General features: G+C 39.2%; 3 protein-coding genes across 4 annotated transcripts in view; 2 read left to right on the forward strand and 1 right to left on the reverse strand.

Annotated features, from left to right (window-relative positions):
- Positions 1-1956, reverse strand: part of LOC103380137 (zona pellucida sperm-binding protein 4-like) — a 2580-nt gene extending 624 nt beyond the window's left edge. The window contains 7 exon segments of the mRNA XM_008311958.3: positions 1-43; positions 131-323; positions 405-562; positions 726-823; positions 1105-1289; positions 1375-1645; positions 1647-1956. The exon segment at positions 1-43 is cut by the window's left edge and continues 144 nt beyond it. Coding sequence (XP_008310180.2) covers positions 1-43; positions 131-323; positions 405-562; positions 726-823; positions 1105-1289; positions 1375-1645; positions 1647-1871 — 1173 coding nt within the window. The 5' untranslated portion in view covers positions 1872-1956.
- A 1288-nt stretch (positions 1957-3244) lies between these two features.
- Positions 3245-5962, forward strand: LOC103380130 (zona pellucida sperm-binding protein 3-like). The gene is made up of 8 exons (XM_017033081.2): positions 3245-3796; positions 3881-3999; positions 4231-4334; positions 4423-4600; positions 4889-5006; positions 5095-5177; positions 5274-5530; positions 5616-5962. The coding sequence occupies exons 1-8, from the start codon at positions 3374-3376 to the stop codon at positions 5675-5677; spliced, it is 1344 nt and encodes a 447-aa protein (XP_016888570.1). The 5' UTR covers positions 3245-3373; the 3' UTR covers positions 5678-5962.
- A 1138-nt stretch (positions 5963-7100) lies between these two features.
- Positions 7101-27470, forward strand: mapk8ip2 (mitogen-activated protein kinase 8 interacting protein 2). 2 transcript variants are annotated; one of them, XM_008311953.3, is made up of 14 exons: positions 7101-7441; positions 14719-14824; positions 19404-19637; positions 19724-19802; positions 20011-20214; positions 20403-22632; positions 22808-23007; positions 23611-23686; positions 23835-24007; positions 24085-24194; positions 24275-24397; positions 24943-25013; positions 25103-25201; positions 25500-27470. In XM_008311953.3, exons 1-14 carry the CDS (start codon positions 7377-7379, stop codon positions 25570-25572), a joined length of 3843 nt encoding a protein of 1280 aa, XP_008310175.1. In that variant the 5' UTR covers positions 7101-7376; the 3' UTR covers positions 25573-27470. The 2 variants fall into 2 exon arrangements, with proteins under 2 accessions (XP_008310175.1, XP_008310176.1); XM_008311954.2 differs by lacking the exon at positions 7101-7441 and adding an exon at positions 18231-18272 and having other exon boundaries at positions 14780-14824.
- The last annotated feature ends 5 nt before the right edge of the window (positions 27471-27475 follow it).

Genomic DNA, 27475 nt, shown 5'->3' on the forward strand with positions numbered 1-27475 from the left:
TGGCACTAGCCTGGTCAAGTAACGGTCATCACGGTAGGGGCACCTATCACAGAGGAGAAAGGGTCGGTAGCATGAGGATTAGCCTTCTATCTAAATGATCTAAACATTGGAGAAAGACAAACTCTAATACCCATCGATGAGCAAGTCCCACTGAGGAAGACTGTGAGGGTAAGGATCAGACGTAGCCCAACATCTTCCGAGCGTCAACACCAGGTTGGGATCAGTTCTTTCCAGCATTCGGACTTCAACATAAACAGGGTCCCTCAGTACCTTTGTGATGGGGTAGTCAGAATCCAGATAATAGGAGCTGTAGGCCACCTCCTCTGCTCAAACATAAAGATGAAAAGTAAATGCATATTGTCTTTATTTAGCTTAGCTACTTCAGTAAGCTTCTATGTACAAACCTTCCACGCAGCCCTTGCTGTTACACAGTCCATTGCCTAGTCTGAGCTCCACACGCAAAGGTCCAGGAGCAGCAGCTGGGGGCGGGGGAGGCACTAGGCCAACCTCAATGACCAGAGCTTCCACAGAGGTGCCAATATATCTGCACTGGACAAGGAGCCTAGAACAAGGAGAATGTGTGAGACGATCTGTGTTCTGCTTGTACGAGAGCGGTTTTGATATAATAATCTTGATACAACGGTATATGATTATATGACACATCTACACATTAGAAGCCTTTGAAATGTGACAACTTTGTATTAGTAAAAATAAAAAATAAATACTCATAGCTGCTGTCCCGGGTAATGATCCCAGTATCTGACATGGCAATTTCAAAAGAAGAAGTCATCCTGTTCTCATAAATAACAACCCCAGGCTCCTCCTGCAGGAACATCAAATCAAATCAAATGTAATCATTAAAAGCAGGGGTGTCAAACTTGTTTTGTTTCAGGGGCTGCATACAACCTAATAAGATGTCAAGTGGGCCAGAGTTGTACAATCATAACACAATTAACTATATGTAACAAAGAGTCTGTGTTTTCCCCTTCGTTTTCATGTAAACAAGTACAAGTATATTAGCTATTTATTATTTATTCATATTTAATGAAATATAATTTTTATGAAAACACCCAATGGATAGGTAAAAATTGTTGCTTGACTTACCATCATGACAGTACCACAGGTAGTGACAGGGAACTGATAAATGGCAAAGGCTGATGTGGTGCCAACTGCTTGACAGTTTCCATCACTTCCAAGGAAAGAGATTGTTTCCAAGTCAAGGTTGGGTAATGTGGCATCTCTAGCCACCACCACGATGAACTGAGCATCTTTGGTGCACTGAAGAGTCACTATATACGTTAGAGAATAAAGAACATGGTTAACACTGTGGTTCACAACTGTAGTTCAGTACAATTCTTGGGAAAATAGGCTTACCTGATTTTCCGTAGTGGCACATGCGTCCATCGAAGCAGCAACTTATAGCATCACACTCTTGAGCAGAAATTCCGGGGTGCCCACATTGTATCTTCAACTGCTCTGCCACTTCACAAGTGAAAAACGGTGCTGTTGGCTCCTGTGGTACTTTTGGGGGGATCTTTGGTGTTTGAGGTTGCTGTGGTGGATAGCTTGGTCTCTTGGGCTGCTGGGGTTTCTGGGGTGGCAAAGGTTTCTGGGGTGGCTGAGGCCGCTGGGGCTGCTGGGGTGGCTGGGGCTTCTGGGGGTGCCGGGGGCCCCGGGGGTGGCTGCGGCCGCTGGGGCTGCTGGGGTGGCAAGGGTTTCTGGGGTGGCTGAGGCCGCTGGGGCTGCTGGGGGGGCTGGGGCTTCTGGGGCTGGCGGGGGCACAGGGGCCACTGGGGATAGGACTGGGCACCAGCCAGTGATCCCAGGAGGGCCACTGCAAGTAGACAACCACAAATCAACTTCATTGCCATGGCTTCACAGCAGAGTGATTCATAAACACACAATGCTGTGAAAAACAATGTGCAGATTTGCTGGCTTTTATAAGGTATGGGTGAAGTTGATGGATCCTGTTTTCTGTGTGCAACCAATCAGATGCTTTAGTGACTGGGTGGTCCGTAGTGGAGCAATGAAGACATGAGAAATTGTGTGAAAAAGTGTGACTTGATACAAACAATTGTATCAATTTTCTGAGATATACATAAAAAACATTCTCTTTACATAATGTAAGCACATGGATTACAATTAGTTCTAAAAAAAAATCCATCTTGTTTTGACTATATTAGAATTAACATGCATTAACCTCACTGTGCTACACAAAAGGTTGGTCCTGCAGTTTGGCCTTTATTATATCTGTGTTGTGATCATTTACAGTGTCAAATGTTTTGGTTGATTTCTTTCTTTTTTTTTAAATGGTGAAATTAAAATTTGTTCAGCATTTTGTATTAATTCAGAAATTTGTAACAGCAAGCTGTTATGTTTTGATATAAAATATATAAAAAAGTAATTTGACCAAAAATAGAAAAAAAGAATAAAAAAGAATTTGTGTTGTTAGTTATAGAAGAAAAAAAACACGTTTAGCACACGTTTTATGTTTGCAGATCAAGTTGGTCTGACCCCAAAGTTGGAATAACCCCCAAGGTTTATTTTCATAGCCTTATGCAAATACAAAGTCAGTTATCAGTAACACATGATACATTCAAATACTGTGTTAGAGGTAGGCTTTATTTCTTAGAATAGCTGTTTACTTGCCTTTTTCTTACCTTTTTTTTCTTTTACCAATTTTGGTTTATTTTACAACGATGACTTCATCATCAAAAGCTGTCACAGTGTCTTCATTACAGGGCTGCATGATGAAACATGACTCGTATATGTATAAAAAACCACAGTGAATAGTTTGTATGTGATGGACTTTTATTTAAATTTACATGTGTCATCTTATATTTTTGATATCATATTTTTATTACGTTAGAGTTGTTTGACCTAACCTGGTTACTTGCCAAATTGATTTTCAACTCCAGGTAAACACAGATGATGTGTCAATACAAGGGCGAGGGAACCTAACCTGCAGTAAGTCACGCTGACTTACTTAAGCTAATGTCAACTATTTACACATTACATGACGAAAGGAGACGGAAAGTAAGAGCGCGTCAGCTTGTTGCTGACCTCAATTATTTATTTTCTTCTTTTAGAATTTTAATGTTTGGCTGCATTCTGATTTTCTAGATGCATTCACATCGTGTGCATTTTTTAAAAGTTCCAACTAAGTACCTGTCCACACAGTAGTAAGTAAGTTCCAACTAAGTACCTGTCCACACATGACCAATTCTAACATGTATGGTTAGGCTAGGGGAGTGGCCAAAATAAGGGGAGGGCATGTATTTATGCTCACTGTGTTATAAAAGTTCCCACAGCTTGCCATCTTCCTTACAGCACCCAGTGAACTGTCCAGCTCACTTGTTGTTGTGAAGCCGTGATGATGAAGTGTACCGCCGTGTGCCTCGTGGCACTGTCCTTGCTCGGCAGCCTCTGTGATGCTCAGTGGCCGCAAAAGCCCTCAAAACCTAGTTACCCGCAGGCTGAGTCCAAACAACAGCCCCAACAGTCAAAGCAAGAATTTGAGAAACCACTGACCTGGACGTATCCTCAAGTACCCGAGCCACAGCCCAAGCCTGATGTGCCATTTGAGCTGAGGTATCCTGTTCCTGCTGCAACTGTTGCCGTGGAGTGCAGAGAAAGTGTCGCTCATGTGGAAGTGAAGAAGGACATGTTTGGGATCGGCCAGTTTATCAATCCCAATGACCTCACCCTTGGAACATGTGGCGCTGTTGCAGAGGACAATGCAGCACATGTGTTGATTTTTGAAGCTCAGCTCCATGACTGTGGCAGCACGTTAGCTGTAAGCACGTGAAAGAGCGACATAAATGTGGATGTGTGATGTTATTTTGTAATCTACAAATAATATATTTTCTTTTCCTCTCAGATGGGAGGAGAGTACTTTGTTTACACTTTTACCCTAAACTATAACCCACAAAGTCTGGGTGGTTCTCCAGTGGTAAGGACAAGCCAGGCTGCTGTAATTGTGGAATGCCACTATCCAAGGTAAGTGTTCTTGCAAATCTGTCCATTTAGGAAGAAAACATTCTTCTATAAGCATAATTCCAGCTAAGGTGAAGCCGTCAATTCAGGATATACAAATACAAACAAAATTGATCAATTTATCCTAATTAAGGACCGACATCGAAAAACAAAAATGTTATTAAATTCTAACATTTTTATAATTATAACGCTATACAATTTCTGGTTTCTACTCTAATATGTTCAATTGTTCAGGAAACACAATGTGAGCAGTCTTCCCATTGACCCTCTCTGGATCCCATTCTCCGCAGTTAAGATAGCGGAGGAGTTCTTGTCTTTTACACTGACACTAATGACAGGTGAGGCACAAATTCTTTACTTCATACTTTCCCCGACATCACAAGCTGTCCAGTGATTGAAAACATTACGTCATCATCCACTGCACAGATGACTGGCAATTTGAGAGACCGAGCTACCAGTACTTTCTTGGAGATATGATTAATATCGAGGCAACTGTCAAGCAGTACTTCCACGCACCTCTGCGTGTCTACGTGGACAACTGTGTCGCTACTCTCACCACTGATGCATTGTCCAACCCCAGATATGCCTTTATTGAGAACCATGGGTAAGGTACTTTAAACTGTTTCCCAAAGACTGGGTCTCAACCCTTTTTTGGGGGGGTCATATCGCATCATGTTTACGAATAATGTCTATTGACCTGGGTCACGGATGTTTATGACTTTTAAAATATGGGTTCCCAGAAGATGTTTATGACTTTTAAAATGTGGGTTCCCAGAAGAAAAAGTTTGGGAAACACTGCTTTAAAGAGTAAGACCATGCAGTGTTACAAAGTGACAGACTCATCACACCAGATGCAATAACCTTTCAATAATCTTTTGTCTGGTTTATGAAGGTGTTTCGTTGATGCTAGAATCACTGGTTCTGCCTCAAAATTTCTGGCACGCAGTGCAGAATACAAGCTCCAGTTCCAATTGGAGGCATTCAGGTTCCAAGGTGCTGATAGTGGAATTGTAGGTACCGGCACAGCTTAATGGTTCATGTCAAAGCACAGCAGTGTATTGCGTATTAAATCCCTGAAACCCACTGTCATTAAAACAGATCTACATCACCTGCCACTTGAAAGCCACACTAGCTGCCTACCAATATGACAACGAACACAGAGCTTGTTCATATATTAATGGGTGAGTTTACCTCAAGTGTCAACACAGTAGACCTATTTTCTGTACAAAGTTCAAATAAATAAGATGTGACTTTCTTTGTTCCATTTTTCTTCTCAGGTGGAGGGAAGTCAGTGGCACTCCTTCAGTTTGTGACTCTTGTGAGTCTGCTAATTTTGGCCCAGTCGGGGGTTCCGCTGGTGCCATAGCAAGTGGAATTTCAACTGCAGCAGCTCAAGGTGTCTCCGGAAGTGGTTCATCAACCGGTGGATATGGTGGTGGTTCATCAACCGGCGGATATGGCGGTGGATATGTTGGTCATTTTGGCAAGCCATCTAATCCTGGAAGAAAGATACGCGACTTGTCTAAACAAGAAGGTAACGCATTTATGTACGAACCAATATGCTTGTTTACATTTTAATACCAGAGTGATAATTCCAGACTCTCTGCTTTTCTTTATAGCTTTCGAATGGGAAGGCATTGTCACCGTGGGCGTGAACATTGAAGATAAGATGGAAGCTTAACTTAATTCTCTGCCATCTCAACTACCACAGAAATAAACATTCTCATTGGTCATATATTTCTTTGCATGTTGTTCAGTTGCTCTAAGGTTACAACTGCCATTGAACCTCTAAGAAATGTGAAAGTTAAAGAGACAAGAAACATAAACCAGATGGCACAGAATTTTAATCGGAGTAGGTACAATAAACATTTGCCTAAATCTTACTTATGGAAAACATCTGCTCAGTTGCTCTGGACTAAATCATCACGTTATGTAAAATAAAATGCAATTGTGCTAAAAAAAAAAAAAAGAGGGGGCTTATTACATTTCATGCAGTCCACTCAGGGGAAAGCAAAACTCCAACTATGTCTGAGGTGACACTAAGTATTGCAATTATACTTATTCGTATCATCGTGTATGGAAAAATGAAATGAAAATGATTTAGTGTCTTCTTTTGTGAAATTATTTTAATTAGTCAGTGCTTGGGCAAAAGACCCTGGGCATGTTATATCAGGTATTAACTAACTGCATATTCAACAATCCTAAGTGTTGGATTAAAAAAGCAAAAGTGAGTGTTGCATATCACATAAAAAAATAACAAAATATATCATAAATAAGTTTTTAATATGACTTAATTAAACAAGAAAACTGACACAACTCTGCCATGTTTTACGTAAGTCAAAGTGGCTGCCAACTGTAAGACATATATACTCAAAATTGGTATTTATTGCTCCCGTGTGGCCGAGGTGCTCAACTACAGCTGTAGTTGAACAAACGCTCACATTCAGCACCACGAGCGACGAACAGCTCCACACTGAGCTTCCTCAGTACAGTACACAGTGCTCAGCCTGAGGGTCAGGTATGCACAAGTAGCTTGTTTCTTTTATTACCTCCGCAAGTGAGGTAACAGTTTTTGTCGGTGTTACATTGATTAAGAGCACAACTCGTAGTTGAGGTGTGGGGATGATGGAAGCCATGGATTCATCTTATGAATTTCGGAGTTTGCCCAGTAATTAACGTCTTTAGTTTCTGTCTTTGTGTCACACGGTGTCTAATTTGGCTCATAACCAAAAAACTTAGCTTGAAAGGCACTTGTGAAGGGGGGGAAGAGGAATTGTATTTCACCTGCAGGCCTTGACAGCATCCACTCAACACAGCCATGCGCACGCAACTGCTGTCTGCCCCTCTCCTCCTCTGACGCTTCCTGTCGCACAGCTACTCCCCCTCCCCTTTCCTAATCCCCGTACTCCCTGCGTTGCAACAAAAAACATCTGGCGTACACGAACATAGACTGCGGTCTAGGCGTTTGTGCCACAGCCGTTTGCGTGTTCTGCGTAAATCATTAGAACAATAATAATAATTATATAATAATTATAATACAATTATTATTTTTATTATTATTACTTTACATTTCAGTAGGCGGTGCAGTGAGCCGTGTGCGCCCCTGCTGGTGTGAATAAGTACATGCCGCAGAATTGATGGTGCTGCTGTTCCCGTGATTGAAGGCGAGAGGAGGAAAAGCAAGAGGGAGGAGGCGTCAGTCGTCTGCGGGGCCGCAGAGGGGATAAGGACACACAGAGACAGAGTGAGACAGACTGCTGTTGTCAACCACCGTTGCGTCCGTCCCGTAGTCATCTGCCTGCTTTGCTGCCGCTGTGAATGGACTGAGTCTCTTTCCGCAGTGGTTTTCTGCATTCGCCGTGAGTCATTGGCGGGAGAAGATGGCGGACAGGGCTGAGATGTTTTCTCTTTCCACCTTTCATTCCCTCTCCCCTCCTACCTGCAGGTAAGCGCTTACAGGGGTGTAGAGGGATAATGCAGCTATGATGTGAAGGGAAAGCACAGAAAGTAAATAGACATAGACACTTAATAATCTGTTGTTATGGTGTCAGTAGCACAAACCTAATTGAATCAACGGCACGGGGATGCTTATTCATATAAACAAGTCAGGCCCGCCTGTATTGTGTAGACACTGCAGCCTGACGGTGCTGCATGTTTGACGTTGAAGCGGATTATTGTTCGTTTCCTATGTAAAACGAAGGGGAAATTAAATATTTCATGTGTATCGAATGTTAGTTGGGTGATTTTGAGCACTGGCGACAGTAAACCTGTTTGCGCATTCTCTGTGTGAGGCCCACGCCCTGTTGAGCCCATTCCAGGCAAGGGCATGATGCTGCTGAACAACGGAAGTCTCACTGATGCTGATGCTGATGCTGTATCAAAGAGCTCTCCTGATGAACGTAACGCTGGACACGAACGTCACACAATATTGAAGATGATTTTCGTAATTACACATCCACCTTTGTATAAGTACTTGATACAGTACTTGAATGATAAGCTGTTGTTGCAAATATGATCATATGTTCTACATTTCGTTCAGTATTTTTTAGGTTCTTGATATAGTATCCTTTAAGCAGATACTAAATACTAAATGAAGGACAGAAAGGATGTCATCTAAATTACCTGACACAAATGTAAAGCTACCTCTTGTCCTTTATTAGAACTGGTACACATTTCTGGGAGCATCATTACGTACCACCTGAGGCCTCGTCCTCGCTTTACTGTAACTAAATACAGCAGCGGTACAGAGTTGAATACAGTAGGCTCCAAGATGATTGGAGCAAATTAAATTCTCTGCCTATGTATTGGTTTGTACACTGTTAACCCTACATCATACAGCACCATTGTCACCATCAGTGTCGACCCCATCTGTATCATTACCATCCTCATCATCATCATCATTAAATATGACATCATTAACTGTTCCTGGTATAGCTGTACAGTCTGAAAAGCCTGAAAAATATGAATCATTGTCTCTAACATCCTATCACTTATTTACAAAAGATGCCAGTCTTCCCTAAAGTGATTTCTATGTCTGGTCATGATGTTTTTGCATTTGCCTACTGTCTACTATGAGTAAACACAAACAAACATTCTTCTTGAACAAGGAAGTTGCGTTGAATATTCCGCCACAATGTGCATCGTAATTCTGCCACAAACTACACCTTAGATGCTCACATTTTCAGGAATGTCTCGATCCAACTCTTGTTTATTTCAACATAACAAACAGTTAATATTAAGTCAAAACTAAATCTGCTCTGCATTGTTTCCTTGTTGCCTCGTCACTAATGACATACATACTTAACTGTCACTGTATACTCTACTATGCATCTGATTTAATAGCTCAAGTTAGCAAACTAGGCAAACCCAATAGTGTCTTAGAACGGTGCATATTTTCTCTCACCTCGTCCAGTTTGCAGCGCCTGATATGAATCCCCAAAGTGCAAACTCTCTAGCAGACATGGAGGATATCCTCTCCTGATCTTCAAGAAGTAATTATAGCGTCCATAAAACACCTCCGTTGTGCAGCATTAAGCAGAGAATGAGTGGATTAGAGCAGTGAGAATTGATGCGTTTTGCTTACAAAGCTTTTTCCCTCTTCTTGATCCCCCACTCGAAATCACACCAGACCATTGCAATCATTACTTCTTTAATTCTTCCTTGCTTTGCAGTATGGACCGGATTCTTTGTTGACATCTGTTTGTCTGGTCATAAAACACATTTTACACATGTCCTGTGTGTTCTCCATCTGATATTCCATCTTTGTCTTTACACATAGACACAGTCTCGTTCATTTAACAAGTGTGTCTTACTCATTCTGTGTCGGAAACTTGATCATAGTTGAAGATGTTTGAACAATAAATCAATGACCTCTATTTCTTTTTAAAACCAATTTGAATGTATGGTCACTACTACACTAAAACTGTAGAATTATATTTTTTAATTTTAATTCTTCACAATCTACCAGAACTCATTTTCTGCGAAGTGCTGGTGAATTTCAGTCTACTTATTGGGCAGCCCTGCTGTAGATCGTCTGTTGTTATTGAATCAATGACCCAGGCCTTATTTGCTGCCAACATACCAGTCGAAAGATCATTATCATTATCATTAAAACATGACATAACTGAGTTGCACAAACAAGGTGGAAGCAATCAACAATGTCTGTTTCACTATTAGATTAAACATTTAAATAGGGAAGTACAAGTATTTTAATGGATTTCACTTTAGTTAGAAATGTTTTAGAAATATAATATAGAGGTATATAGAAATACATCAAATTTCTTTGGATTTGTATTTCCATTCTGATGTGTCATTATTTCAGCAAAACTGCTGTGGGATTTATCTTACTGCAAAAAGAAAAACATAACACTTTTTAATGATCATCGCAACAAAAAAGTAATTCTAATGACTATCATGAATTATTGTTATTAGAGGCTATAGAATGCAAAGTACAATTTATAGTCTTTGTGTGCATCTGTGTGTTTGTGTGTGTGTGTGCATGGCAACATGTCCTGTTGACCTTCATGATGCAATCACATTAGCAAGCAGCTCCCAGAGGATTTTTTCATCCTAACATGCACTTAAGCAGTATTTTGTTACATACTGTAGCTTCGCCTCACAAAGGATAATATCAAGTCGATACCTGATTAAAGTCTTTATACTGTGTGACCATTAAGGACACTAATGATTTCAGCTGAGAAACAAGCTTATCAAAACACAATTTACATTTTTACCAGCTACTGAACTGGCATTTTTTAAGCTACTACAACCAAAGCATACAGTAGTTTTTTTTTACTGAAATCATCTAAAAATCCACCATTAATCAGGGCAAAAGGGCAAATCTACTGTAGTTAAGTAAATACATTTTTTTCTGCTTGCGTCATCACAACATCCTGCTTTGTCCTTGTTGTTTTGGTGATGAAAGTATTTTGGCCGGAAATGCACCATATATTTGGTGCATCTCTTGTTTTAAGTAATTAAAAAAAATATGATTTAGATTTTCAACGTGTTTAGAGCACCCACAGTTATTTTAACAAAATACAGTCATTGATTTTTCTTTTTCAAGAATAGCACATGAACACACTTCAAAATGTCTCTTTTGGAGTTTTGCATCATATGCATTTTTCTTAATTTGTGTGTGGATGTTTATCTGGTAAATTTGTATTACCTCAACCAACAGGCATTATAATGTCTGGGGGAATTTTTATCCAACTCCCTGGTTTAAAAAATTCACAATGTTAACAGTGAGGCAGACGTGGTCTGAAGACAGGTTTGACAATGAAAAACCTGGGGAATACCTACAACAAACATTTAGCCATGCAATTAATGTTTCCTTTCACACGTGTTGAGTATAAATGAATAACTCAATGCAAACACACATTTTTATAATATATCTTATTTTGTATTTTTACCCAATGAGAATCAATAAGGAATTGGTTTTGTTATTGGTATCAGAAAAAGCAATTGCTTGTCAATTCTCGTTCTTAGAAGTAATAACAGGATTTGGAAATATTTCCTGTTCTTTTGTAGGCAAAAAAGGAAAAGACATTACATAAGAAAGTCATATAGTTTAATCCAGACAACCAGCTTTTTAATCGTGCAAGCAATATTTGCTTGCCTTTCTCGTCATAAATGGATTATATTGATGTTAATTGGGTGGGCTTTAAGAATCTTTCTTATCATCTATGATTTCTATGGTATGCAGCGGTTGCCCCCCTTTTCCTGGAGGAAAAGGGGGGCAAATCTGGAGGAAAGGGTGATGTGTGTCATGGTGGATATGAGGTTACTGTGGTGTTAGAAGCTTAACGCATTTCCAATTTGATTTGTTTTGCGCTGTGTCCTCCTGCTGCTCTCTATTGCACAATGGCTTTTCCTGTTTTTTTTCTTTGTACATTTCCATTTCTGATGCTAGTAAATAAAGCTGAAACATTCATTTATTCCTTCCATATATTGAGTGCTAAAATAATAATTCCTGCCTGTGCCATCGGCGAGGCAATAAAGGCCTGCACGCACACCCATGATTGCTCTACAAAGAGTTGTCCCTGCCTGTGGTGATAAAAATTGATGCCATGTTTTATAGTAAAAAAATCATATCTCAATATTTTTCTGCTGTTTGCTCATTTTTTAAGCTGTATAAAGTAGTAAGAAAAGCTATAGATAAAGCCTTCTTTTTACAAAAATCTTTTTTTTAATATCACAGTAAATGACTATTACAGCAAACCTAATATATATAACCTATATATTAGCTGTCACTGCACGGATATACAAGTTCTGCAATCAAATAAAACGGACATTGCATTCTGTAGTTGTTAGATAAATATATTGGTATATGTCTTAAATACAGGAAATATCACTTTGGTTCAACATGGTTTGGCCACGTTGGTACCTAGACAGGCTCTTGTTCCTTCCCCGGCCTGGAAAGAGGGCACGGTTATTGTTGAGGTTATGTGATGTTCAGAGACAATAGAATCCTTCATTATTGGAAGTGGTATGATTTATATGTTTGTGTGTGCATGTGTGCATGTGTGTGGCATGTGCTACTGGAGGCTGAAGGGAAATTGATTTTGCTGATGTATTGGTGGTAGCCTCATTTAATTATGATGTCACCAGGCAGCAGGTGTTCATGGTTAAAAAGCTTTGAATTGTCTATTGTCTATTGATGGAAAATGTACTGTATTACTCCATTATCGACATCACTTATTGATGTGATTCCTTGCCAGTTCTCTTATCAAAATTCATTGGGTGAAGAAATAAAATATAGTAGAAATAGGTTGGTTTGCAGTAAATATATAGTGGAAAGGCTGTGTTAGCATTTTGTCTTGATCTGATAAAATTAAAACTGAATGAAAACCATAACTGGAACAATCAATTTAAAAATTCACCGTCAATAATAAGAAATTAGCAATCTTTTAACAAAGGTATACGGTATGAGGCAAATGAGTGCCCTGTGTGTTTTGGCCTTTGTCCAACAACCTTTATACTATTTTGTTTGGGATTTTTGAAAATACACTGTCTTTATAATTTCTGCATATATCTTTTGGCAGTCATAAAATGTTTTTAATTATTCTGATTTTGATTTAGTAACACACTTGACTGCCGGTGCCTGCAGTCAAAGCCTCGTCTTCTAAATGTAATCATAGGCTAAGTGAAAGCAGGTTGACAATTTGGGCTAACATTGACACAGGACACGACCTGGATATTTAAGACAGAAAACGCTGTGTTGTCAGCATTTTTGCTTTGCACTGATGACCTCATTGTCACCTTTTTTGTGAAATTCAGCCATGCTGCCTCGGTGCAATGCTGTAAACACTCTGAATACATTTAAGAAACATTAATGAGATGTCGTCATGCAAATTCCTCATCAAGCAGATGGGTCTTTAGAACAGGGACACTTTCACCACAGGAGAAGCGTAATTATCGGCAGATAAGTGGGTATCGGCAGATAATAGGGGAAACAAGGGGAAAAGGCTGAGGAAGGGCTTGGTTCAAATATTTGAAAAATAAAGGGTGGATGTTGCAGAGAAAAGACTATTGATTGAAGTTTCTGCTGAAATAAGGAAAGTTAGGAAGTCATGAAGAAGAAAATAGACATGACAAGACCAAAATAAAAATGTCAAAGGCAAAGTTGAAGGCTTGTATAGTTGTATTTAAGGTTGGACAGACACTGCAGCAAAATGTTCAGAAAAGTGATCAGCAAATTTGTTTGAAAGTGTACTGTAGATATCATGTTTCTAGTTGCCGTCATAAGCATAAAGAAAGTCATAAGGATCTTTTTATGAATTTATAATTAATGTTGATGATGTAGACCTGTTTATGACAGGTGATGTTTTCTGTCTAGAAAATTTTAAAATTGACCAGTCGTTACCCAGAATAACGCTAAAAAAACGAGGGTGCCCAGATCACGATTAACAGAATATAAATCCTAAAAATCTCTGTGATCCACCACTTTGTATTTGTTCTTCTTCTTCAGTCAGTCTGTCAGGAAGGATTACTAAGACAATGACAATGTGCTTATGTGCTGTGTGCTACCCAGAGGACAGTGTATTATGAAGTTTTCTTCCTAACGGTAGAGCTTCATCACCATGTAATATCTCATCCAAAACATTGTTGTTAAATCAAGCAGAGCAGCAGCAGCAGCAGTACAGAAACCTTCTGCCGTGCCCTGTTCCTCTTTTTGAGTGCATCATTCAGCACATCCCCATCAGCTCCATGTGACCACTGACATTGTAGAAACAGGACTCCTGTGTTAATGTATAACGTAAGCTTGTATCCAAACAGCATAAGTCAAGTGTTCTTTCATAACAGGAAAGCTGCAATGCAGCATTTCCCTTTAATCATTAAAGACATGCTGCTTTTAAACTGAGAGGCCTGCTGAAATTGATGAAGCAATGAAGAAATAGAGCCAAAACAACTAGTGTCTAACTGTATCTGTTGTTAATAAGCACAGTATATTAGTATGTACTTCTGTTTCTATAGAACAGTGTTGACTAGTGATCATGATTTACCAGTAGATCGCAAAGGAAATACGATTAGAGATTGAGCAAATACAATAAATAAATTAAAACATAAATTTTACTACATAAATAGTACTACGCACTAATTCCATAGATGCAATCAATCTATTGCAAACTGCATTTTTTAGGCTGATTATGATTTTTTTTGGCAAGTGTGACTTATACATATTTTACAGAATTTTGTTTTGTTTTCAATTGCCAGCATTCACAAAAAGGTGCAGCAGGACATTTTTATTCTCAAGTAATTATGAAACACTTCCCACAAATTGCACTCACTCCTAAGTTCAGCAACTTTAAAAAAAACAAAACAACTTTTATATAAATACATAAAAATAATCTAAACACAGCAAAAAGGTAGCAGCAGATATTATGACAAATAATAACATGAAAAAATAATATACCTAAATATATTTGCTCTCTTTTTAGTGCACTGTCGCAATATACTGAAAGATCCTACACATACATTCAACATTCAACGAATTATGAAGTTGGGTCCTTTATATCCCTGAAGAACCAGTAAACACACACAGTCAATAGTTTAGGTTATGTTGATGTTAGTGTGGCAGCCTGTGATCTGCCTCCATGTGACACTGAGACAGATATCTGTACTAGCAGTGAGTTAAAATGGGTTTTCATTAAAACGGGGCATGAATCACTGGACATATATCAATGACATCTTGTAGTAAATAACACTGCCGTGTGTTTTCAGACCATCTCACGACATCAGCCTAGAGGAGTTTGATGATGAAGATCTTTCTGAAATCACAGATGACTGCGGGATTGGTCTTAACTATGACTCTGATCCATATGAAAAGGTGAGATTTGTCTCTTTATTTCTTTTCTTTTTATTTCTACAAATGTTCTTGGTAATTAAAATGTCTTTTTAAAGGATGGCAAATTTAGCTGAAAGTCATAACATGGCATGGCTTGATCTGATACTCAAGACTGATGATGGTTGGACATCAACGTTGAACGTCGAACAGAACAACAATAGCCTGTCCAATCCGATACTTAACTTAACTCAGCCAACTGGTCGATTTATTGCTCGATCATTTCTGGTTCAACCAAAATTCTGATTGGTCAATTTTATTTTCTTCAGAACACCCCCCTTGATTTCACTATTTTGAAGTTAGAAACAAATTAGAAACAGACAGATTGAAAAGCTTACTAGAAGACCTATGTCCAGTGGTTTGCTGAATATTTATTTAATATTTATTTCATCAGAATATTGCTGAATTGATATTGAATTGGAGGGGAAAGAAGTGTTTTTATTAAATTAGATTTATATTGTGAAAAAAGTGGGGAAGAATGCCTTCCCTTGGCCTCCGCAAGAAAACACCAGTGCATTTGACCATAAAAACATACTAAAAATTATTTTAGTATTTATTTTATTAAATATTATAAACATAATGTTTATAATAAACAATTTGCCCATCCCAGCATTTTGGAAACATTGTGGAGAAAAAAACTCCCTTTATAACAGGATGAAATCTTCAGCAGCTCAGTGTTGCCATTTGCCTCAGCAGAGAGAAAAAGAGAGAATAATTGGGGAGACAGCACAGATGAAAAAAAGTGAACAGGAACAGACAAACAACACTATAAACACTTGATTATACTTTTGACTTGAACAGTTTTGTCTTAAAATGGTCCATACATACACCTTATATGCCCTTTTCCCAGCAGCTCTCAGTGGAGCATGGCTGCTCATAGTACACTGTACAAATCTGCTGATGGCCAATGCCTGGCCCGAAATACCAGCAGCTACAGATAGAGACAGCAGGGCTGATGAATTTGAGCTGAGCAGAAAGTGAAATATGGGATATTGAGAACGTTTGTCCCATTTATCCGCATTAGGAAAGTGATTGGTTGGACAAACTGTGTGCCTTTATTCTAACCCAGAAAGGAGAGATCAGTGGAGAGAGCAGTTTGCAGTACAGAATAAAACTTCCTGGACCACGGTGCCACCATGCTCAACTTGGTGGAACAGGAACCTGACACTCAGCAATCTGCTTGACTGATAAGTGGTGCTTTAAAGCAGTGCCTCGACATTTAGCTGTGAGTGATAGGGGTGTGTATTGGCAAGAATCTGGTGATACGATACATATCACGATACAAGGGCGGCGTACGACGTATTGCCATATACTGCAATACCATAAGAGCTTTTTAAAACAATTACATGCGCAACATCAGTGTACTAAAATTGAAACTTTTGTAATCACTAGATAAGTAAAAGCAAATTAAAATGAAGCTAAGTTAATAAAAAATTGAATATAAATAATATTGATATGTGAAATGAAATATTGCACAATGCTGTCAAATATTGATATGTGAAATGAAATATTGCAATATTTCAGTGTATCGATATTTTCTTACACCCCTAGTGAGTGTACACCCGTATATCCTGGGCCGTTGTAGATGTTTTTACCAGGGATGGCTCGGTCCAATACTTAGGGTCGGTATCGGTCTGGTGACGTTCAACAGTTCAGAATTGAACATTGAAAAAAAACAAAAACAACTATAGCCCGTCTGTTCTGAAACCTAAGCCAAAATGTTCAACTTAACTTCATGTGACATGCTGTAAACAGAGACATTATTGCCTCAGGAAGGATCTTAAACAAACAAAGAGCCTTGAGCTCAGGTAAAAGAGTTAAAAAGAAAATAATGAAAACAAGGTAAAGCTGAGGGCAAGTTTTGTGTGGAAATTGCTGTGGGGTGGTACAGCAGTGTGTCATGCTAACCACATTGTGACCAGTGGGTCTGTTTTTTTAAGATCTGGATAGATTAAACATTTACTTTAAAATCATGTCAAAACCAATGATATAGAAATGTATTTAGGGCCCAAAAGACCACTTGAGTAGCCTCGGTTTGCGATTAAAATAATTGCAGTTTTATAGATGAGAGACTCCTGTTCAGAGCACTGGTTCATATGATAATTTTGACATGACGCCTCACAAATGACAGATCCTGATGGAATTTTCTTTTATAAACACAGCTGAGAGCTGATGACAGTAAAAACATCTTCTCTATGCAGGAAAAGCCCTGCCTATGTTGAGGGACTTGATTAAAAATATTCAGGTTAATTAGAGGCTTGTAACTAATTAATAGCATATCAATCATATTTCTGGCTTGCAGCTACATTTTTTATGTAGTACCATAAGCATGAATTCCTGAAGTGAAAAGAAAACACTTTTGCAAACAGCCACGCTCTTAACAATAATGAAGTTCAAATACAGACTTTCAGCACTTCATGCTAAGTAATGTGTTATTGTTTTGTATCACTGTTTACAGAACATCCTTCTGGGCTAATGTCGCTTAATGCATCCTTTGTATCCACCTGGTCAAAATAGACCACTTATACTGTTGTCGGGTATTAATTAATACAAAGAACATGGCCCTTTTAATATAATGTATTACTATGGTTTTAATTATAGTTAAGTACAGTACTTGGCCAAGGAAAAAACATTAGAAAAAGAATGCTCACTGAAAAGGGCCTAGTTATAATTACAGACATACTGGACATAATTACATACATGCATTCATTTTTAAGCTGTCAGCCCACAGCTGTTTCTTTTATTTTGTTTTCACTTATTCATAAGTGGGTTATTTTTTTATTGTGTGAAAGACCTACATTGACATGCAAAACCCTGTGTTTATTTATTTCATAGTAGGCAAAGACATGCAGTAAATTATTCTCCCCTTTAAAAAGCTTCTTCAAACAAGATGTTTTTTACATGTAGTACAACTAATAATAAGACGTCATAAAAATAAAGCATAATGAAGTCACTCATTTCACTTCAGTAACCATTCAATGAAGATTTTGTTACACGTAAGTTTAATGGAGGTGGGCTTCCATTGAGGATGTTGTTAAGAATAAAGTCTATACACATTTGGTTGATGTCGTATTTTTGATCTGTTTTGCAACTGCTGCATCCACAGCATTGTATGCTGAATTGACATGCAGAAACATGCAGTTATTCTCCCCTTTAAAAAGCTTCTTCAAACAAGATGTTTTTTACATGTAGTACAACTAATAATAAGACGTCATAAAAATAAAGCATAATGAAGTCACTCATTTCACTTCAGTAACCATTCAATGAAGATTTTGTTACACGTAAGTTCAATGGAGGTGGGCTTCCATTGAGGATGTTGTTAAGAATAAAGTCTATACACATTTGGTTGATGTCGTATTTTTGATCTGTTTTGCAACTGCTGCATCCACAGCATTGTATGCTGGTTCTGTAGAGTCACAGCTGCAGAGAGGAGGTGAGCCAATGTAGTTTGCTGCTATGCAGTGACAACCTCTTTTCCTCCTTCTGTTTTTTCGTTCCATCTCATATGTCACCTCCTCTCTGCTATGCAGAGGGCTGCTTGGAGCCAGTTCTCTGCCTGCTCTTCCCCTAAAGATCTTTTTCTCTGACGTTGTCTTGTCTGTGTAGGTTCTCAGTCATTCAGGTCATCTTATCCAAAAATAGTTACATTGAGGGCAACTGGACGTTCTTTCAAGGTTACTTCAAGGCAGTGTTTCTAAAAGTGTCTTTTTGCCAGTTTAACTCAGGTCTCTCTTACCTTTTGCTTGAAGATTTTTGCCTGTCTTACTTCAAGGCAGTGTTTCTAAAAGTGTGGGGCGGGCCTCACTGATGGGAAACAGAGACAACAGGAGGAAATTTTCAGGATTTAAGCCATGATGGCACAAGTGAACTATTTATAGTGATGTCCGATATTAACCTTTTGCCAATATCTGATATTGTCCAAACACTTCATCAACACATATTAACCGATACCGATATATATGCAGTCGTTTGGGTTAAAGGCAGAGGATACATTTCATTGTGTGAAGTGGTTTGCTGTGTCACATTGACAGTAATTCACTTCAACTTCAAAATTTTTGGGCCACATCATCTGGGCCAAACCCAGACATTGCGTTATTGGGTTTTCATTATTGGAGGAAAAAGCAATAACGATTTTTACCGATATTACATAACTACTCTAATATTATCTGATAAAATTGGTTGGCCAGTAATAAATATATATATCTATGAGGGATGCCTCAATATCAGATTTTTAAAAATGGTTACTAGTACAAGTATTTAAATTTGTATTCTTGTATTTTACAAATACCAACTGAATCGCAGTACACCAATACAACTTATTACATATATAACTTAACAGTTTCATCATCTAAGGCTCATTCATTAGGAGAACAATATAGAGATCCATTGATTATCATCATCAACTAGTCGTTTTGTAACAAAGTAGTTTAAAGAGTGAGGATGGTGAGGGGTGTTTTCTTAATGCTGTTGCCAATTCTGTTCTACTGTTAGAAATCAGATTTCCCTAAAATCACTTCAACATGTAATGATAATAACATCTCTTTTTGTTTCATGTTTGGCTCAGGATTCTCTTATACTGGAAAAGAGTGACATGCACCACCCAGTCTGCTCCTTCCAGGATGATTTCCAAGAGTTTGAAATGATTGATGATGAAGATAATGATGAGGAGGAGGAAGAAGATGAAGAGGTTGACCACAATTCGCCTCCATCACCATTTGCTTCTCCTCCCTATTCTCCGACCCTTGGTACTCTGAAGAGCAGACCAACCACACTGAACCTCACCACTGCTGTGTCACAGGTAAGCCAGGTGTTCTTTGGCTACATTACATGATTATTATTTAGATCATTATTATTTATTTATTTATATATTTTTTTCTGCCTCAGGATTCTCTGAATAACAACAGCAACCCATCTCCAAAGAAAGGAAGTTGGCAAGACTCTCTACGTAACACCACCACACAGGGTACATTTTGAGATATTATTAATTTTGTACAATGCATATGGATTCATTATATTATTGCTACGTTTCCAATCGTAGAAAGTTTGTTGTTTATTTGTTTACTTATGCAGTACGTATAATCAAAAATCATATAATTTTAATTTGATGTAAGAATAGTGAATACCCATATCTTTCATTCCTATTTCAATGTGAATTTCACTTCTATTTTTAGGCCATTTGACTCCAACCCACTCATGTCTGGATGATGGTGGCCATATAACAGGCCAGTGTCCAGCCTCTCCGGTTACCCAGGCTACAGTGTGTCAGACCAAAGGTACTCCACCCAAACCGACAGAAGAGGGCGTAAACCTCCAGTCTCCTCACAGGCCACTCATCTGTGACATATTGGGCAACAGGCGTGAACATCCTGAATACGGTAACAAGGAGAACAGCTTAGTAATCATTTTCTCATCATTCATTAGTTTCACGAAAGGTAGTGGTTTTATGTATCTTCCTTTCCTGTTTCCTTTCTAGAATTGCCAGTAAAAACACTAGATAGCACACTACATGCCGTAATCTATATTTCTTCTTCTTCTTAATTATTTTTTCTCTACCTCTTCTCAGGCTCTTTTGGTCAACTTAAGTCCCAGTTAGGTCCAGGTGAAGTCACTGAACCAAAACCTGATCCTACAATCAGAGCATGCAGGGTGCCCTCTGTGGACGAAAACTCCCAGTCTTCAGACACAGAAGTAGACCACCATCTCAACAATGATCACAACCGCAGGCATACAAACCATTGTGCCACAGAGACATACACCATTACCAGTGAGTCAGGTGTCGAGGCAGAGAATGATGCAGACACCATTAACTGCTTATCATCCACTGCGCCCCTGGGAGGCAATAATGGCGCAGACACACCCTTATCAGATGAGGAGCTTGAAAAAGATGATGATCTGGCGTTTATGTGTAAAGAGACTTATAATATGGTGTGTGATGGGAATCACTCATCATATGTTGAATTCCCCGCAATTCAGTCTGAACCTGCCTCCTTTTCCAGCTATGTCACCTCCATGTGCTCAGAAGGTCGCGATCAGTCCAGTAGTACAGGTGCTACGGCAAATTCGTCCATGGATGCAGCAGCTAACGACTCCACGTCTCCATCGTCAGATCCAGGGATTGCAGATATGAATCAGCAGGGTTACATAACCTCAGACCATGACAAGGACCTCAGTTCTCCGGGCTCTGACTCTGACCTTGACGGAGAGCTGGAGGCGGCATTTGCTTGTGGTCCCGTAGCTTCCAACATGATCTCCTCTATTTCTGAGACAGAGCTGGACCTTACCAGTGATGACAGCAGCAGTGGACGCTCATCTCATCTCACCAACTCCATTGAGGAGGCTAGCTCACCTACATCAGACCAGGAGCTGGACCCGGATACAGAGTTAGAGCAAGACAGTGGTATTGTTGGGCTAAAAACATCTCTTCTTCTCGGCCAGCCAGACCCCATAAAAGAAGGATGTCCTATTCCATCTCCTTCCCCACTACCATCCCCGACAATCGCTACGCCATCCCCTGTTGACTCACCTACCTTACCCCCTGAGACTTATGATGATGGCCAAGCACTGTTTGGGTTGCAGAATGTAGATGACGAGTTATCCTGTGAGCATCAAGCTGACCCAGACGAAACTCTGCCACCTGAACAACACTGTGAGGACAGTTTATCCAGACAAATGGTCCTTGAGATAGAACCAGATCATAGCCTAGAGAGTTTCAAACGATCATTCTACCTACCAGTGGGACCCAGGTTAATTCCAAATGCAGATGAATATGATGGACTAAGTGAGGGGGACTCAGAATCAGAAAGTGAAGATGACTTGAGTGAGAACTCAGACTCACCATGGCTGCTTAGCAACTTGGTCAACAGAATGATCTCGGAAGGCTCTTACCCAATCAGCTGTCCTGAAGAGTGTTTAAAAAGGAAGTCCTCTGTGTCAGACACTATCTCCCCATCTTCAGATATTGGAGATGGAGATGGAGATGGTTTCATTGATGATGGAAATGAGAAAAAAGATAACTTTGAAGAATTTGAAGAGGTGGAGTGTGATGGATACCGAATGGAAAGGATGGTGTCTGGGGAAAGAGGGAGTATGGGGGCATCAAAAGAAGGAGATAATCCTTGTCATTATTTGAGAAACTCGTCATGTGACACGTTGAAGTCTGTCGTTTTAGAACGCTGCGTGAACAACGAGAAAGAAAGTGGCGATTTTCAATCGTGGTATACCAGTAGAGGTTCAGAGAAAAACATTACTAACAAATCATCAAAGAATCAAAGGACGCAGGAGGAGGAGGAAGAGCCCAACAATGACTTAATGATGCTGGAAGAGAAGAAGGTTCTGGACTCACCCAGTCTCAGTGAGAGCGTAGTTAGCGACAAGGACGAGGGTCGAGAGACAGAGCCTAACAAGTCAACCAGCCACTCTACAGCCTCTCTTGAGCGTATTACGGAGGTGAAACAGAGTCTGACGTTGGACATTCCCACAACTCAGACCAACCATTGCTTCAGCCTTTCTTACTCTACTGACAATGATGAGGAGGAGGATGATGCCGACTCTTATCCATTCCTGGATGGCCTGGGAAAGCAGTCCTACAGAGACAGTGACTTAGAGTGTGACAGCTTGCCACCTATTAATTCCACCATGTCAAACCACCATTTATCTGAACATGACCTTACACTGTGTGAAAGAGATCTTGCTCTAAGGCAACCAAATGAAGATGATGAACTGGCCTACGACTCCATGAAGTACACACTGGTTGTTGATGAAAATACCAAGCTGGAGCTTGTCAGCCTCAGAAGGTATGCTGTGCTGTGCTGTGGCAAACTAGTTAAATTGTGTTTTAAATGGAATTTAAGTATTTATTATTATTGCTTTTATTGAACAAGCAAGTCAGTCATCTATGATTTTATATATAGTTCAAGTTTTTCAGGAAATATATTTACACTGCCTTCTCATTTTAAAATGCCCTCTCAGATGCACCTCTGTTCTGAGTGATGATAGTGAGATCTCGACACTTTGTGACAAAGAGACAACTGAGGTGGGATACAGTCAAGATGATGACGAAGTAAGACCAGAACTTCTCAGTTCATCTGAAGACTCTTCTCCTGAGGCTGATCTTCCTTTCTCCAAGAAGTTTCTTAATGTGTTTGTCAACAGCACATCCCGTTCCTCCAGTAAGTTACAATCTAGTGGAAGTTCCGTTGTTCTGAGCTAATATTCACAAATAGCTTCTCATCAAAATATTATTTTCAAGACATCAGGTCCTTGATTCATCAAAATAGTCCATGTACAGTTAACTAAACTGTACTCTATTACATCATGGTTAAAAGGTCAATTAAGAGATTAATATGACATTTTGACATTGTTAACATTGAACTCTATGAGATGTATAGATGCACATACTGTATTGATGGGCAGGAGATCCGATTAGACAGTTTTATATACATATTGATGTGTCTGTATTGGAAGAACTTGTTTTAAGTAATTTTTTTTTTTACTTTTTTAATTAAAAATCCCACACACAAACAATTGCATTCTTTCACTTTCATGAATAGAAATTGAGTCCAATTAAAATGCACCATACAAAAATATATCTGAGCTGTAGCATCTTGAGTGACAACTGCAATCACAGAACCAGAGAAAAAGAAGAAATGTATGATGTCAAAATGGGGTCACAAGTTGGAAACCACTGCTGAACATCTTTTAGATTTTACATACATTACTTCACGACTGTTCCATTCGTTTAAGGCCGTTTAATGGGTGTGTTTCCATTTTAGGTACAGAATCTTTTGGGCTCTTTTCCTGTACCATCAATGGAGAGGAGAGGGACCAAACACACAGGGCAGTATACAGGTATGAGACATTACTGGACCATTACTTTTACCATAAAAATGTTACAGTGTGGAGTTTGTTTTAGTGTCACTTTATTGTAGTACTGGCAGTAGTATTTTTTGCTCAAATTGTAACCTGCCTGAGTTTGTATCTTTTGTGCCCTCTGCAGGTTCATTCCTAGACATGCAGATGAGCTGGAGTTGGATGTGGATGATCCATTATATGTGGAAGAGGAAGAGGATGATTACTGGTACAGAGGCTACAACATGCGAACAGGGGAAAAGGGTATCTTTCCTGCATTTTACGCCCACGAGGTTATAAGCCAGTCTAAAGAGTTGCTGGGTAAGTGCAGTGATGCATTCACAGAATTTGTCATAAACATTCCATGCTTAGAATATTGTCCACGTCTGACTTTCAAGGAATAAAGAGAAATCCAGCGTGGATCGAGACCTTTAGTGTCCAGTTTTTGGGGTCTGTTGAAGTTCCTTATCACCAAGGCAACGGTATTCTCTGTGCAGCCATGCAGAAGGTAATACAAGTACATAACACACGAAAAGACACATTATGTTGTTTGCATTGATTCATATTTTTCAATTACTACTTACTTAGATCGCAATATCGAGGAAACGAACGGTACATGTGAGACCTCCATCTCTGTGTGAACTGGAGGTCAGCTTACAAGGAGTGAAACTCATCATGAGCCTGGAGGATGATTATAACACACTTGATGAGGTAAAGATTACCTTGGGGGGGGGTGGGGGGTGGGGTAAGGGATGTACTTTGTGAAATAATATTTAAAATAACAACAGTTTTTTTCTTTTTGTTATTTATTGTGCCACAGAAACATCACTGAAGTATTTCAGGAGTCCTTAGGCTCTTCATACTATCTTTGAATGAGCACAAATTAAATCAGACAAAGTTATGAAACCAAAACAGCCTTTAATGTCATTTTTTAGTTGACATTTAAGAAAACTTTAATTCTCTTGAAAAGTTTGTTCTAAAAGAAAACAACTTTCCAAAGTCCTCTTAGACTGCTGACTTTCAATTCAATACCTATATTGCTGAATAAACAATAATATAAAAATGTATATATATAAAATACATAAAAAATACTGGATGCTGGGTTCTTGGGTGTCAGTTAGGGGTATGATGTAACAATTTGGTTGAGACAGAGAATGTGTATCTTCTAGTCAGATAAACTACACCTACCTTTGGTTTATGAAAGCCTGATCTAAGACTCCCCTGTTAACACACTGCCCGTCTCACTGTGTGTTTAGTATGACAGATGTAGCCACTTCTTTCAAATGAAGAACATCTCCTTCTGCGGTTGCCACACAAAGAACAACTGGTAAACGGACCAAACTTTTGAACCTGAAGGATTCAGTTGACAGATTAACAAATGACTGACTGCAGCATTTTGTTTACTTCTTCTCCCAGCTACTTCGGATTCATCACTAAACATCCCATGCTGAACAGATTTGCTTGCCATGTGTTTGTGTCCCAGGAGTCCATGCGACCTGTAGCAGAATGTGTCGGGTGAGTTTATTCCTCATTAATGAGATCTGTAACATTCAGTGAGCATTATCTCAGTTGACAGTCTGTCCCCAGTCTTAAAATTGTGATTAATGATGCAGATTATCAAAATTCTTAAATTCTGTGAGACATAACGTGTTATTTTGCCTGTCTTTTATAGCTCTATTGTTACCAATACGGCTTTTGCTTGTAAAAATGTTTGTTCAGTTTGTTCAAAAAAAATGTTGTAAAAATGTTTGTTCAGTTTGTTCAAAATGTTTAAAGCCGTTCCTCATTTGTGCTCTGTCTGCCTTTTCTGCAGTCGAGCCTTCCAGGAATACTATCAGGAACATCTGGAGTATGCCTGCCCCACTGAGGACATTTACCTTGAGTAAGAATTGATGTCACCGTCCCCTTGTTCCGCAGCTTGTTCATCAAGTTGGCCACCAGAGGGCACTGTGAGAGAGCTCCTCTCTCTCTCCATTTTAAACTTGCCAGTGTCCCTCCACAACTCACAGAACTTCATTTCTACCGTATGCTAGGATTCAACTTCTTTCTCTCTCTATCTCTCTCCGTTTATTTTCATCACATCGATGGAAAGATTGCCTGTTTCTTTTACCTTTTTCTATGATATAAAACTTAGGATGCTGAGTACCTCTCTATTTAAAGGTTGCTCTTTTGAAACAGTAGTATGTACCTATTTCACTTTTCAATGCATGGCTGATAGGTTAAATGCTCACAGACACACAAAGACTTACACATATCCAAGCGAATGACAAGCAGCTTTAATGGTCAGTGATGACGTGGTGTGAAACCAGGAGGTCAGCATCTGTTTGAACTGTAAATATGTATTTATTTAATGCCGATTAGATTTCTACTGATAGTGAACTGGAGCAAAGTAGAGAGTACGGTGAACTGTCCTCAGTCTGAGTTTACCCCGTGTTGCATACCAGAAGTAGTGTGTGTTGTAAATACGTGTATAGAAAGTAGACATGAGGGAGTCTAATTAAGAAGCAACTCACAGTTGACGCTGACAGGGGAGTTGGGTGGGGGTGACTCTGGCTGGAAAAATTGCAGGTGTGTCAGACAGATTGTGGTGACTTAAAAATCTTTGATCGTTATTAAGCGTATGTTTTATTTAGATTTGATTTCTGTTGACGATGTGTGTCTTCGTTCGTCCCGTCCTCAGTAAAGCACTGCTTTTGGGCCATGACCGTGGGAAGGAGTAGTCGCGGAAACATTTTCACAGGTAAACTGCGGGGTCACCGTATGTTTTGCGATGATTAATGTGACTTTCTGGTTAAAAAAAAACTGAAGGCAACACGAAAAGCCATATCCACACATCTGTGACTCTCTGTGATGTCAAGTGTTCTTTCTTTTACTTTGCAGTTCGTATTAGGGAAAACAGAACAACTAGATCGATGTGTAGTGTTGTGTCAGTGATGCTGTACAGCCTTTGTGCTTACCATGCGGACAGAGTGGCCTAAGGTTTGGACTTGGCATCATCTTTGTGAAATTCCCAGCTTCAAACATAGCATTAAACATAAGTGTTATTATAGTATAATAAAAACAGCCAGACTTTGATCTTGTTACTAACAGTAAAGGACAGAGATAACAACCACATTAAGTCAGGCCAAGGGTTGTATTATTAATGGCACCTTACATAACAACTGGCTGCAGGGTTTGGTTTTTTTTTTCAGTCTCCTTACATTGGGATAGAATCAACAATTTTGCAGACGATGTGCTTCTGTGATTTCAGGCTGCAGGTTATTTCACTCCCTGACATCCGACCTTGTTTTTTTTCTTTTTTTTTCCGCATCGTCGCATCGTCACAGTCCTCCATGACGTAAAAACACACACCTCAGATCTGCAGGGCGTCAGCATTTTAAAGTTTGCTCTCTGTTGAAGTGGCAGCAGGAAAAATGTTAGTGTTGAACATTCATATGTATTGCTGTCACTTAGATCTTGTAGATATATAGCAAATCCTAAGGTAGTGATGTGTTCTTTACGTTGAGTATGTTACCAATATTGATATGTAGAAAACAAATTTAAAAAAAAATGAAAGAAAATAATCACAACCAGCAAAACTCCCCTGGGAAACCATTAATGAACAAGTAGAGATGTAAAATCTGCCGTGATCCGTTTTCCGTTCGTTGGTTTTCTATTCAAACATACCAGCTTGACACGTCTCTACAGATCAACTTCAACAGCACATTTTAGGGCTTATTTGTCATGTGACATGACACAAGTGCGAGACCGGTAAACGTTGATTGGTGACCGAGTAATGGAAATCTACAA

Source organism: Cynoglossus semilaevis, chromosome 6 (assembly GCF_000523025.1).
Source record: "Cynoglossus semilaevis isolate Cse_v1.0 chromosome 6, Cse_v1.0, whole genome shotgun sequence".
In the NCBI taxonomy this organism is placed as follows: Eukaryota; Metazoa; Chordata; class Actinopteri; order Pleuronectiformes; family Cynoglossidae; genus Cynoglossus; species Cynoglossus semilaevis.

What these genes read in the sequence shown, in the direction of transcription:
- LOC103380130 (XM_017033081.2), top strand. Translation starts at nt 3,374, where the DNA reads ATGATGAAGTGTACCGCCGTGTGCCTCGTGGCACTGTCCTTGCTCGGC. An exon ending in ACTGTGGCAGCACGTTAGCT is followed by an intron (nt 3,797 to 3,880) that starts GTAAGCACGTGA and finishes TTTTCCTCTCAG; the next exon opens with ATGGGAGGAGAGTACTTTGT. An exon ending in CGACTTGTCTAAACAAGAAG is followed by an intron (nt 5,531 to 5,615) that starts GTAACGCATTTA and finishes TTTTCTTTATAG; the next exon opens with CTTTCGAATGGGAAGGCATT.
- mapk8ip2 (XM_008311953.3), top strand. Translation starts at nt 7,377, where the DNA reads ATGGCGGACAGGGCTGAGATGTTTTCTCTTTCCACCTTTCATTCCCTC. An exon ending in GCGTGAACATCCTGAATACG is followed by an intron (nt 20,215 to 20,402) that starts GTAACAAGGAGA and finishes ACCTCTTCTCAG; the next exon opens with GCTCTTTTGGTCAACTTAAG. An exon ending in TGCCACACAAAGAACAACTG is followed by an intron (nt 25,014 to 25,102) that starts GTAAACGGACCA and finishes TTCTTCTCCCAG; the next exon opens with CTACTTCGGATTCATCACTA.